At 42.8% G+C, this 16892-nt stretch overlaps 3 protein-coding genes across 6 annotated transcripts; 1 reads left to right on the forward strand and 2 right to left on the reverse strand.

Annotated features, from left to right (window-relative positions):
* Positions 1 to 1421: 1421 nt before the first annotated feature.
* LOC115024319 (trafficking regulator of GLUT4 1-like) lies at positions 1422 to 7176 on the reverse strand. Its single transcript, XM_029455787.1, has 5 exons — positions 6893 to 7176; positions 5244 to 5539; positions 4395 to 4690; positions 4184 to 4313; positions 1422 to 3321 (listed from the first exon to the last, which is right to left on the reverse strand). The coding sequence occupies exons 2-5, from the start codon at positions 5473 to 5475 to the stop codon at positions 3305 to 3307; spliced, it is 675 nt and encodes a 224-aa protein (XP_029311647.1). The 5' UTR covers positions 5476 to 5539; positions 6893 to 7176; the 3' UTR covers positions 1422 to 3304.
* Positions 7177 to 7479: 303 nt separating this feature from the next.
* kif22 (kinesin family member 22) lies at positions 7480 to 13486 on the reverse strand. Of its 3 annotated transcripts, none has more exons than XM_029455736.1 (13): positions 13336 to 13486; positions 12848 to 13063; positions 12638 to 12762; positions 12157 to 12308; positions 11778 to 11987; positions 10911 to 11301; positions 10399 to 10519; positions 9957 to 10077; positions 9596 to 9773; positions 8711 to 8799; positions 8223 to 8423; positions 8060 to 8119; positions 7480 to 7683 (listed from the first exon to the last, which is right to left on the reverse strand). In XM_029455736.1, exons 2-13 carry the CDS (start codon positions 13033 to 13035, stop codon positions 7654 to 7656), a joined length of 1866 nt encoding a protein of 621 aa, XP_029311596.1. In that variant the 5' UTR covers positions 13036 to 13063; positions 13336 to 13486; the 3' UTR covers positions 7480 to 7653. The 3 variants fall into 3 exon arrangements, with proteins under 3 accessions (XP_029311596.1, XP_029311597.1, XP_029311598.1); XM_029455737.1 differs by having other exon boundaries at positions 12848 to 13045; positions 13336 to 13484; XM_029455738.1 differs by having other exon boundaries at positions 12848 to 13042; positions 13336 to 13468.
* A 276-nt stretch (positions 13487 to 13762) lies between these two features.
* Positions 13763 to 16123, forward strand: pagr1 (PAXIP1 associated glutamate-rich protein 1). 2 transcript variants are annotated; one of them, XM_029455781.1, is made up of 5 exons: positions 13763 to 14023; positions 14310 to 14516; positions 15139 to 15472; positions 15566 to 15648; positions 15739 to 16123. In XM_029455781.1, exons 2-5 carry the CDS (start codon positions 14348 to 14350, stop codon positions 15972 to 15974), a joined length of 822 nt encoding a protein of 273 aa, XP_029311641.1. In that variant the 5' UTR covers positions 13763 to 14023; positions 14310 to 14347; the 3' UTR covers positions 15975 to 16123. The 2 variants fall into 2 exon arrangements, with proteins under 2 accessions (XP_029311641.1, XP_029311642.1); XM_029455782.1 differs by having other exon boundaries at positions 15748 to 16123.
* The last annotated feature ends 769 nt before the right edge of the window (positions 16124 to 16892 follow it).

Below are 16892 nucleotides of genomic sequence, written 5' to 3' on the forward strand. Positions count from 1 at the left end.
AAAGATAATACATTTAATATAAAGTAAGACCAGAAAAAGCAGCAACTGTCACATTTGAGAAGCTAAAACAAGATAATGCACGGCATCTTTTAGACATGCTAGTGACATGGCTTGTGACATGATGTCGACCTTCATGGCTCCCAGAGGATGAACTCCACCGATCCACCGACTAATCGATCGTCAAAACAGTTTCCTGTCTCGACTAGTCGTTGCAGCGCTTCTTTAAATAAATGATATTATATTGTTAAAGGGACAGCTCAACCCAAAATACATCCGTTTCTTGTAGGAACTATTTTATTTCTACCGAAGTACACCCTCCAACTGTATCACTGCACATAAGGGAAGCTAACCGATGCTAGCTAGCTAAATACTGCTCAGCAGAGCAGGACGCTATTAATGTTTACTTCTCCCGCTGTCACGAGCTCGAGCCTCTGGTCCATGAGTAAATGGGTCGTGTGGAGATGGTAAACCTTGGTTTTCATAAAGTCTTGATAGTTAAGGTTAGACATTGACCTTGAATGGTTAAGGTTGGGATAGGTCGTCGGCAGGGAGTCACGCAAATCGAGAGTTAGTATCTAGACACGCTTCCTTCTGCGTGGCGATATGGTTGGCGGATGTAGTTCGGTAGAAAGATCCCACATGAAACTGCTCACAACAACGTCTGTGGATTATCTTGAGTAACCGGATCATGATTCCTGGAAAGAGACTTTGCCGTTGAGTTTTTTTAAAGTATGTTTTTGCGCAGAGTGCCGAGTGTCATCTATTGCCATTATATTCAAGAGAAGGCCCACATCTCCAGCACTCGGCATCTCACGCCAACTCAGATTTATAAATACTACTACCAGGTAGCAGGGTGAACTGTCCCTTTAATGCATCAGTTGGCGATTGTGGTACAGAAAAATGCTTCACAGTCAGTTTGAGTGCACAAATCTATAATTAGCTATAAAAGAAAACACGACTTTTCACTGTTCTTGTTATGGATGCTCATAAATAAAATAGGTCAGCGCAAGCAGCCAATACTAATAGCTTCTTTAAGGGTTTAAAGAACGGCAAAGAAAATGATGAGGGGTATTTTGCTTTGCTTTTGGTGAAGTCATCTGAGGCTTTAGCTCTCATTAAAGCCAATCACGCCGTGTACTTCCTCGGCTCAGGGCCTCTTCCTGCTGCCTCTGCTCCGCGGCCTGACAACAGCATGGGCTTTCAATCCTCGCAGCTTACACACGATCACGGTACGGACAACTCCATTAATACTTCAGCGTTTTGGTTGTTGTTGCTCTCATTTGCTAAACTGCAAAACCCAATGTTTCCTTAGTGACTAAGCTCTGTGGATATCGCTCACTGTTGACACTCATTCTCTCCCACAAACACTCTTTAGTCTCCGCCGCTGCTCGTTATCTCTGCGAAACAACAATGAAAACACGTCACATGCATTGTGTCTTTATTATGAATGTGCTGCAGAAGAATATTCCAAATGCCATTTTCAACTTCTATCATCATACATTAATAAAAATCCACAACATGCCAATAACCACGAAGATTATAGAAGCCTGGTGGTAACACGATGTCCGTTACTGCGCCTACGTTAGATCAGAACTACTTAATGCTAACTCATATTAACTAGAGAATTATCACAATATTGAGATTTATATCTGCAGAATACATCACTGTTGATTACAATTAAATTTACATGTTAATAGGAGGGGAAAACTGCCATATTTAATCATTACAGAACACCGTCTGCAGGTGTGAACTCATGATGACAAGTGGCGTTTCTGTACATGATTCAAAACTCAGGATATAGTAAGTAAGGAGAGCTTCATCCATTCTCCGTGAAACACAGTTGTTTCAGATCAGGTAGATTTATATTAGAGGTTAGTTACGATTATACAGGAGATATATTAATAATAACAAATCAAGATTTTAAAAGTAGGTCTCCACAGTACTGCTGCTCCATGAACTTTGAACCAATGCTTTACAGATTTATCGTACTGTGTGCGACAACAACATGGACGACACATAATTAAGGTGTTCATTGTTGTTTTAGGGATTTTTTTCAAAGGGACATAAAAAGCCACAATGCGCCTGCTCTGAAAGTACAGGCTACCTGTGGACGCAGACTGAGGCTACAGCCGCAAACTTCCACTGCAATCACAAAGCAATTGAATTTGTTAACCAAATAGTGACGGCCATGTGCACACAATACAACCGCCACCTGTCACCGGCGGCGCTTCAAGAGCTTCACTTATGAAATTCAGTTTCAAAATGATCTTTTACAAACATTATCAAAAGATAGGTTATATTTGATGAATCATAATTAGTATAGTAGATTGCTACAGTGTTTTTTGTTTGAGCTCACAGTGGTGTCGAGCGGATTTATATACAGTCGAGTTGCAACAGAGTAAAAAAACAAACACTTTTCCTCTCTACAACGATCCTGTGTTTAGAGTTGGGTCTTTTTTGGCACATATTTTTCCTTGCAGTGATGACTGTGCCTTCTGTGTGAGACTTTCCATAATCCCTTGGAGTTTAGCACCCGTAGCTAGTCCTTGGTAAGCCTCTTTTTCATCCTCTTTTGCCACCCGTACTCTCTCTCTCTCTCTCTCTCTCTCTCTCTCTCTCTCTCTCTCTCTCTCTCTCTCTCTCTCTCTCTCTCTCTCTCTCTCTCTCTCTCTCTCTCTCTCTCTCTCTCTCTCAAACGCAAGACGTATGGGCGGGAGTCATGAGAGCCTCGGAGAAGAGTCAGGAACAAGAGGACATACTGCGCTTCAAAGTGTTTTTGTTCTCTGTGAGGGTGAATTTCTGCTCTGTGATTCCAATGCAGCCACAAATCCCAGAGCCTCTCTCCACGTATCCGAGGGGATTCAGCGTCGTCGGTTGCAGTGAAGGGCGGACATTTTGTTGCATGTGGCGATGAAGCTGGAAGGCAATCATTCTGGTTTCACGGTCTGTAACAACCTCCACCCAATTCTCTAGTCCACCTTGTCTGAGTCAGTTCCGGGGCGATGATGGGATTCTTGAAGAATCATTCTGAATGTGTTGACCAGAATACGAAGGAGCTGATTACACTGTCGACTTCCTTCTAACAGACGAACCCCCCTCTGACTCAGAACAGCAGCATTTGCATATTTTTCTTTTCTTCCATTAGCAAAAAAGGGATTTATATAGATTACAGAAATACAAGTAAGCACTGTATATCGGGTGCATATTTGTCACACATCCAGGTAATGACGAGGCTGTAAAGACGGTGGTGCAGGTGCGGGACAGACGGTCAGTTGCCTTATCCAGTTTCATCCCGGGATGAAACTCAGGTTTTCACATTTACTAAAAAAAAAGAAAGAAAAGGAAGCGGATTAGTTGAAGAGCTTTGCATCCTGCAACTTGATATGGATGTATACACTTTCACAGACCACAGAGGACAAGTTATGTAATGAGAAAAACACGGGTTGCTGAGTCCCAGAGCCCTTAAAGTTTGATCTCTCGGCTTAATGAGGCCCAACAGGCTGCAGTTACAAACAAAGTGCAGATGAGAGTCTGCTTGAACTGAAGTGAAAAGGCAAAGAATCATTTAACTGACTTCATGTATATATTTTAACATGCAGTAGTGCAAAAAGACAAATATTAATCCCTTTCATCAGCTCACACACTGACATATATTTTACGTATACATACAGCGACAGCAAGACTTCACATACCACAGACAGCGGACGGCACATATCGCTCTACAGCGGGGGCACGCAGCTGGTTACAGCTGGAGGCTTGAGGCTGCCGGTGCAAATAAAGAAACATGACAGAAAAAGTACATCTGAGTCCTATGGGATTAATACGCTCCGATGGTTGTGTAGAGTTGGCGTAGTTCCCAAAGTGCCGCCGTGTATAAAGACCGAGCAACTAAGTGCAACATTGTGCAAACACGGGTAATAATATCAGTGATTACAGTCAGATTGTGCTGACGGAGGTAAATATTACAGTGTGATGGGATAAACGCTGACAGCAGCACTGTCAGGAGGATCAGCGGCAGCGGGACAAATCACTGCCCACAGGAGTAAAAAGGTGGCGTAAGGGTTTAGAGCGGCAGCGATTAGTTGATCAGAAAGCAATCGGCAACTATCTTCGTAATCGATTATGAGAATATTGGTTAGTTGCAGCCCTGATAAGGTTAAAAGGTCAGGTTTGGGACACTCACTGGCTAGGTTGACGATGCAGGCGATGATAATGACCGTCCCTCCTACTAGTGACACAATGGAGAGCATCTTGGCCACACGTCCTAGACGCACGGCGCCGTCCAGGTTCCCCTGCTCCAGACTGTTCTTGGACTGAAAGAGAAGGTTGAACCATCTGTTAGCTTGGGTTTGATACAGGTGCAAAGAAAAACAGATAAAAGATCTGTTTCTCACCATGATGGAATAAACAAATCCCACGATGTTGATGGGCCACACGGGGCAGAAGCAGGCCAGCACGGACAGGAAGAGGTAGTCTTTGACCTTTGTCCGGTCCAAGGGTGGGTTTGTGGCGATGCTGGAGTGGCGAGAAATCGACGGCCTGGGCGAGAAGGCGGTGTAGCCGATGGAGCTCGCCCTGCTCCCCTTCCTGGTCTTGTTGTGATGGGGATAAGAGATGGAGTGTTGTCTTCTGGGAGGAGAGCAGATGACTGGGGAGGTGCTCTCTGCGGGCGTTGGGTGGATCCCATTACCTACACATGAGGGACGAAAAGGACGGGCGCACGTTTGAAACACTTGAGTGAAACGTGTGCTCTGCCAGGAGCTCTGCCAGCAGGGTTTACAGCATTTTAAAAAGTTAAATCCAAGCGTTCAAACCAAAAGACGTGCAGACTCATCACATCTAATTTGTTACTAAAAATGCAATTGTGGAAAATAAAGTTTACAGAATTACTTTATAACCACAGCAATCAATGTATATTGTGATTAAGTTTACGTTACCAGCTGTTCGTATTAACTTTGATCACGATTATTTAATGCTCCGGTTGACACCAGGAGACAAGGGGATTTATGACGAGGGCATTTTTATATTTCAGATACTAGTAAATATTTACATTGTGTAGCTGAAACACCAAATTATGTTGAAGCATGTTCCTAACCTTGAAAACATACTGGTTATAAGCATTGACTTAATGTCAACCCGGTTCCATGCACTGGAACTTGACTTTGCCAGAGTATGCTGACTAAGCAGCTGTATGAGCCCCCCCCCCTCGCTGCTTTAATACGAGGTCAAACTCAGCCACTTACTGTTCTTCAGCTTCTCGTTGATGACAATGACAAGCTCGCCTTTGGATTTGCTGCGTGGAGGCCGTGTGATGACCGGGCTGCTGCTGCTGCTGTGGATGAGAGGTTCACCTCTGACTGGGGGGCATGGCACAGAGACGGGGGCTTGGCTCGACGGAGAGTCCTCCTGGTCCAGCAGCGACGGTTGTTCCTCGCCCAGCCAAACGGTGGGATCTGGCATCATGTTCACAGCCATGCTGACAGCAAATGTGAAGCCTCTTGTTTGTGGTCCAGTCCCGTGTGTGCTGCCTGAAGTTCACCTGGGGGCCAGAACATGGTCTTTGTAAATAGAAGCCGCTCCCTCCCATCTGTCAAGGGACCGTACACAAAGTATTGTGGTGGGACAAGGGAGAGGATTGTCTATGTTTACTTTTTGCTGAAAAAGGGTGCTCAATTTAAATATTTACATTTAAAACATATATTTTATGTTGACACAGAATATTAAAAGTGCATTTTGCCATATGAGCAGAACAAGTGTGTCTCTGTATCCGTGGTATATATACTAGAAGCTAATAAATGTGTCAGTTTTGAGGGATTTATAATATTTCTATATTATTATTATGTGAGTGTCACACATAAAGAATGGCTTGAATATGCGGGGCACATATAAATGTATTCTTTCACACAGCTTGGGGAATATTACTGCATATGTAAAAAACATATTTTTAAAGAGCTTCTTTTGGCTTCGGAGGGAGCTGGGAGAAATGTACATTATCTGCTACTAGCATAACAACACACCAGATCTAACACCGAGTAGCATTGTGGGTAATTTAGTAGCCAGGTTTTGTCAAGGAAGAAAAATGTGTGATATTATAAATGGACGATATCTGATTCTGCTGCATCAATTCTGATCTGAATTCTCTTAAACACATCGAATTATTTGTTATTGATGGCAAAAGGTGTCCCTTCCCATTTAGTTATTGAGGTCTTTTCCAAGACTATGGAAGGTCAAAAGAAAATATCAATAATGTCGAGGATGGTCACACTTTTTAAAAAATAGTGAACTATAAACATTCAGCCCATCCATCTCACTAATGACTTTCATGCAAGTCCCTAAATTGATTTAGAGTTTGGATCCAGGCTCAATAACATCTAATGTATTCTCCATTGTGACTTCAGATAACATTAATAGATAGACTCTAAAGGTAAACACTGTCACACTGTAAATCAGGCCTCGTTACAATAGACCAGCTTTCTCCGGTAACAATGAAAGCAGGTCACAACAACACGGAGCAACACAAAGGCAGGTTCCTTTAAACGGTAGCAGCAGCAGCAATGGTCTCCGTGCAGGTGTGTACATACCATTTCATTATGTGTACACACGCCTTAAAATGCATCTAGTGGCCGGTTAATGGGCACAGGACAAAAGGTTAAAAGGACAGAAGGACAAAGGAGAAATACTCGGATAGAGATGAGGGGGAGGGGGCTTTAATTAGCCTGATGCTTGTCATTTTAATCCAGTGGATGTGAACTGCTGAATTGCAACATAAGCAGAAAAAACATGCAGCGTGCCTTGCATTTAAAGCACACTTGTTTATTTATTTTTTGCCATTTACACCAACACACAGGAGGAGTGCGGGGGGGGGGGAAAGGTTGAGATAAATCAAACTGACCTTTTTTAATCCACTGCTCGTCTCAATGCAGCCGGAGTGTACCTGGTTTAAGCATCGCTGTTCTCAGGTGTAAAAAGCATCAGTCGCGAGACAACATGTCTCTAAGCAGGATGTGTGCAAAAGTGCGCGAGCTGTGTGAAATCCGATATTTTGTGAGAAAGCTGGAGAAGCGGTGGTGTAGCGTGTTGATCCAGCGCAGTGTGCGGGGATGGATGGATGGATGGATGGATGGCAGGGTGGAGCAGAGAGGAGGGGTGTGTGTGTGTGTGTGAAATGAAAAGTGAAATCAGACAGAGTACGTGCTGTGGAAGGAGGAGGCGGAGGAGGAAGAAGAAGAGGCTGGATTATAGCATCCTCCTTTCCGCACCCATAAATAAAACAGTTTGTCAGAGTGAATATTTATTCACTGATGTTGGATCACACCAGTCGGTGATAAAAACGTGTCCTCGTGTTTCCGCCTCGCGGAGGACAAGAGTTCAACAATGAGCAGAGATAAATACACACGAGGAGGAGATTCAGGGTACACTGGGTCATGTGTGAAAGTGACCCTCAGATTTATTGATGATCATGAAATAAATACTCAAATATTCAATGACACGTGAGACGTTTATTAAAAAGCAGGAGTGCGCCATCAGCTGGAACACAGTAGCAACTACAAAAACATGATAAAAACAATGCATAAAATACACACAAAAAGATCCGGAGATGGAGATTATATACATTAGACAAGGGTAAAATAAAATACTGTTTAAAAATAAAAATCATTTCCCCATGACACTCAGGATGTTCGCCTGGGAAGAAAAGAGAAACGAATATTAGCACTGAGAAAAAAGCAAGGTCATCTTTACAAAGCTGCATAATGGACTCATCTCCAATGTATTAGTATGAAGAGTCTGAAGGAAGTTAGGCTACATGCTAACAAGCTGGTGTTTAGCAGTTACAATGGCATGCTAACATTTGCTACTTGGCATAAAACGCACATTTATAAAATAGGTACTGCACACTTTAAAAGTCATTTAGTTTACAGCTCAGAAATCAAGTTTGGGCAGGTTATGCTTTTATTTGATAGAGAGACATTTGAGGAAAGAGTAGGGGAATGAATTGGTTTTGCCGAATACATTTTACAGTAGGTGGATAAACAAACATGTCACCGACGACTTGGCTTACCTTTATGAAGGAGGAAAATCTCTTTCCCATCATACCCTCCACTTTTACCACATCATCCAACTGCAAAACAAACCATACATAAAGTCACCACAGGTAAATGAAAAGCTCGTGGGGTGAACTACTTGAGAACACGATCTGGGCGGTGGACATTTCCTCTACCAACCTTTCTGAAGTGACCATGGATCTCCCTCCAGCCCAGGATGAGCTTCGCCTTCTTGTCGCCGATCTGCTGCAGACCCTTCAGCTCTTTGAGCGAGCCGCTGTTGAGGATGTGTAGGATTTTCTGTCTCGAGTGCTCCAGCACAGACGTGTCGAGTTGGGACTCCCAGCAGCTCTCCAACATGTTCTCTTTACCCTCTGGAGGCTGAGAGAGAGAGCGAGAGAGAGAGAGAGAGAGAAGACATACATGTAGTAAAGTTATTTTAAATAGAAAATCACAAATCATAGAAAACTTGCATGGAAATATTTGTAACTGTCAACATTTCTTTATCAATATTTGTTCTTAAAATAGGGTCAATTTAGACCCAATGAGATCTTCTGGTGTCTGTCCGGACAGAAAACTAATTGAACCTAATGCACTACGTCAGCCATCTGATGCTTGCAGTTCTGCAGCTGCGTCAGGCTCAGCACAGTCACGGATAAGATGCTGACCTCAACCTGGTCGGAAAGCTTCTTCTTCTTGACGCAGACGGACTGTTTTCTGACGACGGCAAGCTGCTGAAGAGGCTGGAGCTGGGCCACTGATGGAGAGGAAACCACATCGGAAATTCATTTAATGCAACACATTAGAACATAATGTTGAGAAAATATTCTGAGAAAAAAACAAACACGTTTTTAAATCGAACAGTTAAAATGTCATATTTTGTTTGAGGACTAGCCAAATGTGTCCATGTCACTCCGAGCTGCTGAGGGTGTAAAAATAATTCCTCGTCATCGTCAGTGGACACATTTTCTGGCTCCTTTTACTGTAAACTGAGCTCTTGTATCACATTGCAGCTCGTCAATAACTCCGGTGATTCAACATGATAAATTAGTGAGAGACGACTCTTCAGGGGAAACAGAAGATTACATAACAGGAAAAGGTTTTCCAAGGTCATTCCAACGATTACTTCACCCCTAAAATGACCATTTATATACATCAATTACTCACCTGTGTTACCTGAACGTGCTACTCGTCCGTGCGAGAACCGTTTCTGCAGCGTAAACTGATGTTTTGATATCATTTTGCTGTTAAACACGACGTCTAATTGCTAAAAATCCAGCAAGAATTTTCTGTTTTTGGATTCTTTGTTCACCGTGGAGGCTTTCTGAGAAGAACCGTTTCCTTCAAGAAGTCAAGGTGTAACAGGGCGACTCATTGATATACAGCTGGGGGTGAAGCATTCTTTAAAAAGATTGTAATATCGTCTTAATATGGTGAATATGCATTCGTTCCCATTAGATGAAACTCATTTCTATTTGCCCGCCAGCTAAATTCATACAATTTAAAATGCGTACAGGTAAGTTATATCCAAGAACTCCATCGTTCTACCCCACCTTGTAGGGGCTGCACCACGGCCTGCTGCTTGGCCTTTGTCGCAGTTGACTGTTTCCTTTGCAGAGGAGCCATGCTGTTCTTGAAGGCAGGATCCTGTTTGACACCGGACCTTTCTCCGACCTCCCGGTTGAATAGCATGGCCTTGCTCTCAAACTCCCTCTGCTTCTCTTTGAGCTCCTGCGAAAACAAAGAATCCATGAAGAAGAGTGGATTACACAGTGCAAAGATCGGACAGTATCAGCATTTGGTAAAGCAAATAGGTTGGACCAGCTGCAGATCCAGATTATGAAGACATTATATTCTGCAGGGTTCACGTGACACCGAGTGACAAACGCAAATGTCGCTGTAGGCGTTGTTCACCTGGATCTCCTTGCGAGACTGAGCCACATCTTTCAGCATGCTCAGCTTATCTTTGTCCCCGCAGTTCATCATCAGCTTCTCCAGAGCTATTAGTCTGTCCATCACTGACGGTTCTGACGGACTGAAACACACAAACAAAATCAAATGAGGATAACGAGGTGGGGGGAATTTGTCGGGGGCTTTGAAACGCACAGCAAAGCTTAACGGATACAAGTTGACGAGATTCATAACAGGCAGATTCATACACCTGATAACAGATGGCCAGAAACCAGTGCTTGCATCTCTCCCAAAAGAGACCCCAGTAGACACAGCAGCTGTAGCCAATGGGAGCGCTGCTGAGAGAGCTGCTTTCAGCACAAGCTATAAAATCTTGGCACACTGATTTTAAGCTTAAGTTGCTATTGTGCAAACAAATAATAAGCATGCACGTGTGATCTTTAACCTGTGAAACTGTGCAGAGGATGGGAAACCATCCTGTTCAGTTTTCCTCTCTTCCTTCTGCCTCTTCTTCTGCGGCTCAGTGCCAGACCCCCCTGCCTCGTGGCCTTCTCTGCCCCGCTTCACTGGAGACGAAGGCAGAAAGCAACAGTTCAGTATTCAGTGCACTTGAGCAACACCGTTCGTGGGGTTCTCCAGAGTGTAAAGCAATTTCAGGTGAAGATGGCACAGCATCAGTCAAGGCTGCATTTGCACAGCCAAGGGAATAACAAGCATCAAGAATGCATTTAAAACAATGCTATAGGAAAGATAATGCATCAGATTCTAGAATTTAAAAAAGTTAAGGGATCCATTACACCCAGAGACAGCCGGCTGTTTACTCTTAGTCACCATCCTCCGGGATGCGACACGGGTGCCCTCTATTGGCCTCGGATCAGATTCAGTCAGAGCTTCCTCTTCCCATCTCTCTCATACCAACAAGCCATCTGAATGCATTTCTCACTCTGTTTTACTCACCTGGCAGAACAGCCACAGTTTCACAGGTGAAGGGCTTGTTCACAATGAGCTTGGATTTGGAGGCAAAGTTGAGTGCACCAAACGTGTGGAAATAGTATTTGTACTCCGGTGCAATGTTGGTGATCATGACAGAGTGCGCCGAGCCGCCCAGCGAGTCCTGCAGCAGCCGCGTCAGTTTACTGTCTCTGTAGGGCACGCGGACGGCAGTGCCAGAGTTAAGAGAGTCCACAACTTTGCTGAGAGTGAAGAGGGACAAGTTGATGGCGCCGCTCTCCTTCAGGCGGATGCCCTGGTTGCCGGTGAGTCGGTTGTCCTCAGACCCAGCGAGGTCTATCAAGTACAGCTTTCCCGTCTGCTGTCTGTGGGGCAGTGTGCGCTGAGTCCGCACAACCTAGATCATTGAAAAGACCCAGATTAGAAAGGGGCAATGACAGACATGATAGAAACACAGGGGAGGGAGGACAAGATGGAAATGCTTGGTTAAATGAGGTGATGAGAGGCAGCAAAACAGGCTCTTTTGACAAATGAGACTTGAATTCTCCTTCACATCTTTTGACTTCAGGACATTTTCTATCGAGTTCAAGGACAAGTGGTTAGGACATAAGTTTTTGGACTATTCGACAGCAGCCATTATGTATTCAGCGATACAACAAAGTTAGTGAATGGACAGTTAACGCCAGTCTGTTTCTTTCCCTGAATAGCCCCAGAAATCCCAGCAGAGAATTGATTTCAGCACCAGCTACCAAATCCTGACCTACTGCAGAGGCCACGACCCGTTCAATGAAGAAGAAATGTGCGACTCTCAAAAGAGAATTGTAAAATGAGCAAACAGTCTTTTCTCAGAGTTGATCAGATTACATATTAAACCTTGAGGAGGAGGACAGCGTGGCTGCGGCTGGAGCGCTGGTTCAGTTTGGTAGAAGCTGTTGTACGATTGAGGCTGGCAGGGACAAAGTGTTTGTCAAAGTCTGAGAAGGAGGAGATGGTTGTGTGAGTGAGGCCAGGGATGAGGATGTTCTTGTCCTTGTCCTCTCTAATTGGTAAATCCAGGGAGCTCGGCGATAGAAGATCTAGCACCTGAGAAGAAAGGCAGATTGTATTGTATAGTGTCAAACATAAAAGGGCACATGACTTCATAACCACAGATGGTTTTTAAAAAAAACAGCAAAGATTAGGAGATAATGGACAAGAAACAATGTGGTTATAAAACGTATAACGGTGATACTGTGCCACCAACCATTCTTACCTTCTCATTGTAAATTTCCAAATAAGACATGCCAATGCTGTAGTCCCAGCGGTCATCCTCGTTCTTAGCTTTGACCAGCTTGAAGACTTCGCGAACGGCTCTGGGGATCACTCCTGGCTGATCCGAACTGCCCATCATGGTGTGAGTCTTACCTATGAAAGAGGATGCAGGAAGTCAGCATGCAAAAAAAGAAAAGGCCACAAATGTTCCTAAATTATTTTGAAAACTGAGCAATTAATATACAAAAAAAAGGCGTTAACTTTAAAATCAAATTGTTTGACAAAAAAAGAGAACTTTCACTGTATTTTATGAATTAATTATATTAAATAGTACACACACACACACACACACACACACACACACCTATCAATATCACATGCATGCATGCCAAATGTTAAGTGAAAATTGGAGACTGGATGGGCTTTGCTTACCATCTTTAATATGCAAGTATAAGTTAATATGACATATTGTGGTAACATACCAGCTCCTGTGGGTCCATAGGCAAACACACTGGCATTCTGGCCACTCAGTAAGTGTGGCAGGATGGGCTTCACCGAGCGGAACACTTCTTGCTGTGTCGTTTGCTCACCATGAATAACGTCAAAACTGTTGGACAATAATTAGAGATATCAACAAGAGAAGGGTTTACAATAAGAGAATATTTAAGTGGTAAGATGCAATGGACACTGACTGGTATTTGACTGTTTCTGTAGCATTTCTCCAGTTGATTATTTCCAGGTTCTGTGAATCCAGGCCTCTTACACACGGTCCCTCGTCTTTCTCATCTTGTTTGCCCATGTAAGGTCGGAGACGAACCACTACCCGAACCCTGGACGTCTTCTTGTTTGCTCCATCTGATACCGCCACACGCTGAGCCATGTTTCAACTCCTCAAAAACAAAAAAGGCCTAAAGTTAAACAACAACATGTTAGCCTAGTAACGTCAGAACTTACGCTGTGTGGCATCTTCATGTGTTGAGAAACTATATTAACATTATCCTCAAACAAAGCATTACAATAACAAGCGTTTTACTTTATTAACAATTCAATATGCTAATAAGAAGCTAAAGTTAGATCACGTCAACGTTAAGTTACTCACGACAAACATTATTCGCCTAGCTAACGGCACGGTTAATTGCTGCTTTACCGAGTGTATAACTAATGTTTGGTTAGTGCTTACCGATATTATTTGTGGAATCCTTGTTCGAAACGTTTGTTATTCTCCACTTTTCACTTTTAGTAACATTGCGAAAGCTGTCTTTTAACAATGGCGATCGGTACCCCAAAGCATCTAACCGAAGCCTTTTCAAATGAGGAGCGCTGCAACCGGAAACGACCATTAGCCAATCAGAACTCGCTCAAACACTGGCGCCTATTTGACGCAATGCGTCCTTATGTATAAGATTAACTCGTGCATCTGATATAATAGTCACTGTCATGGTATTTTAACACATATATATAACTTTTAAAATAAGCCATTAGCGTGAATAGTGAAGCAAAATAGGTTTACTATAATTTTGGCCGACGTATATTCAGCCTTGTATGCGATTGCGCAGGAAGTCGTTGCCTAAAGTAGATCTCTACAACACACACGCTAACTGCTGTCGTTTTTTCGCGCCGTCGATGGACTATCCACATGATGTTTAATCAGCGGGAATCATGCGCAGTAAAGACCCGAGGAGGTCGTCACACAGCTCTTCTAGTCCAAAATGGCGCTATGTTTACGTCTCCGTATAATCGTGTATTATCTCTAGCAAGACTCATGGAGAGCTTTGGTGATTTTATTCACTGGGAAAGATAATTTGACGTAACATTTAGATACACCAGAGACCTACGACAAATCGGACATTCGGTTATGACAATTTAAGGCACGTATATTTTCTAATTGTAATCTGCTGTTCAAAAATAGCTAGGCCTGACGTTAGCTCGCTACCTAAGTCAAATAAAGATAAGATCACAACTTTATGTGTTGCTTTGTTTATTGCTTACCATTCACCAAAGTTAACAGCAATCGTTGGGCTGCAAGTTTAACGTTACAGGCATGATACTCGTGGCTAGATCTCTCAAAGAACCCATGCCTCACATAGCTGAAGTTACTTTAGTTTGTATTGTATTAACTTGTGTTTTTTCATATTTCCCGCTTCTGTTGAGCAGATCTGTGGCTATAAAGTTCACCAGCAGCAGTAGGAAGGATGCAAGCTGAGGCCACAGACTCTGCACTGAGAGAGGGCATAGAGACTCTGGGTGTGATGGACACTGAACAACCTGCAGCAGGCAAAGAGAAAGAGGGCAACACAGAGCAACAGGACACGGAGATGACAGCTGCCACAGAGGAGGTGGCAACAATCAAGGATGAAAAGGGTAACTCCATTATTAAACACACATTACAGACAGAAAGAGGGATGTATTATCTGCAGCTACATGCATACTGAGCACATTTCTTTTTAAATGCTCTTTATGTGTCCTATACAAGTACCAGTGAGAGGCCTTCCTGTGTTGTGTTCACTGGCTCTGGATATTACAATGAGTTCTTTTGGTATTTAAGTTAATCTAGTTTTTAATTTGGAGAAATGAAAATAGTTAGTTACTTTTTAAACTTTAATCATTTGTCTAACATCATTTTTTATCCCTGATGTTCAAATTTGTGTTTTTTATTTATTTATGTGAAGCCATTTGAGCTGAAAGTTGGTATGAAAGGTGCTTAATAATAAGTCAATAAAGTTTGTTTCAAGTGCCATATCCAGATGTGTGTTCAAAATATTATTATTAACTGTGACCTTCCTTCATTAATGGCTTTATATTACTTCCCCCAGTTGATTAAGAGTTTCCCCAGTGCTTGATATGTGATATAAGTAGAGTTGTATGTACAGTATCACAGTGTAATCTATTCGTAGTACATTTTAAAAAGTAATCTACATGTAATGTAATACATGTGCTATAATTCTGCTCTCGTTAAACTGACTCATTTTTGCTGCTTTCTCAGACGGAGACGACGATGCGATGGAAGGAGAAGCACACAAGGATGAACCTCAGGCAAACATGGGGGTGGATGGGGAAGAGGGAAAGCAGGCTGTTGGAGGGGACAGTGAATGGGAGCTTGCGTACAGCGACGAGGAAATAGAGGACCCCAAAAACTGGATGCCCCCTACTGCTGAGATCAAAAGACTCTATGAGCTGCTCTCTAAAGGGGAGATGCTGGAATTGAACTTTGTGCCCCTTCCAAGGAGGCCGCCTACACCTGAACGCACCCCCTCGCCTGAAAGAGAGGATGAGGAAGATACAGTGAAGGAAAGAGAGAGGGAGGAGAACGAACGCAGGTCAGTAAACCTATTTCTCATCGTTTCATCTCCTAAGGATTTCGGTGTGTGTACTGTACTGTGAAGCCTCGTGACTTTTTTTTTTTTTTTCAGGCCTCCAACTCCGACTGAATTTGACTTTGATGAGACACAAGCCACTCCGAAAAATGCCTTCATGAACAGACGCAGAACACCAGGTACCATGATATTCTGAAAGCACAGTAAAAGTGATGGTTCGGTGGTTTTGGGAAATCCTGTTGACACTTTTTCCCCCCCTTCTCTCCGAGGATCTTCAGCTCGCTCCTCTGTGAAAAGGGAAGCTCGGCTGGACAAAGTACTGTCAGACATGAAGCGGCACCGCAAAATCGAGGAGCACATCATGCGTACGGGTCGAGATCTCTTCAAGAGTGAAAAGAAGCTGGAGGAGGCTCTGTCTCCAAACAGCCAGAAGGAGCGGGAGAAGGAAAGGGAACGAGACAGCAACCCCAACACCATCTTCTCCCCGAGACAGAGGAGATACTGAAGTATTAAGAGATGAGATGAGGACTTGCCCCACGGGCGAATAAGGCCAAGTGCTTTCCAAGGCTTTCTCAAAACTTGAATTTTTTAATGTAACGAGTTTTGTATGTTTTGTATGTGTTTTGTATATTGGCAATAAACATTTTAACCCTGGAGAACGTCAACTATTGTAATCAGTGTGCAGTTATGTGGATACAAATCCTCTGCAGTGGCAAATGATCATGATAGCGGTATACAGAGTATGTGAAACTGTAAAGAGATAGGGATGTAATGTTGGTTAATGCAGTGAATTAAATACTTTGCAAATGAAGGTTAATGATCAGATTTATGCAACAATTGTATTGAAAAAAAAAACTATTGCAATAAAGCAGTCCTGCTCATTAATTTACATTGCCCATGGTGGGCTAGTACACTGAGATATCTATCTCACTATAAATGTAAAAGTCCTTATTTTCTACCATTTTCTTTTCACAATGTGGGAAATTCATTTAATTAAACAGCCAATTAAGTGCTTTAATATTGTGAAAGTTTCCAACCTTTTCTATTTGCTTAAACTAACAACATGGATATTTATTCTATTCAATGCATAACCATAACTGTACAGTTACTGCAATAACTGCAGGAAGTTTGTGTAATGATACATTGAGAAATAATTTCCTGTGAAAATTGCATCAGAGATGAGTTTTCCTGTTTATTTTAGTAACTTTAAATACAATTCTGTTATTTTCACAATCCTTTTTGTTGACAATTTCAGTGTTTTATTCTCCCTAACACTTGGCCATTGTTTCATTAACTCTTTGGTTGTTTTAACAGCGTACTTTTCTAATGCTGGACAGAGCCGTTTAGCAGAGAGGGACGGCTCTGTTAATATAGAAGCTTGCGTTTATCCTGCGAGTTTATATCTTAAATATTAATTAAAACT

Source organism: Cottoperca gobio, chromosome 19, assembly GCF_900634415.1.
Source record: "Cottoperca gobio chromosome 19, fCotGob3.1, whole genome shotgun sequence".
NCBI classification, from domain to species: Eukaryota; Metazoa; Chordata; class Actinopteri; order Perciformes; family Bovichtidae; genus Cottoperca; species Cottoperca gobio.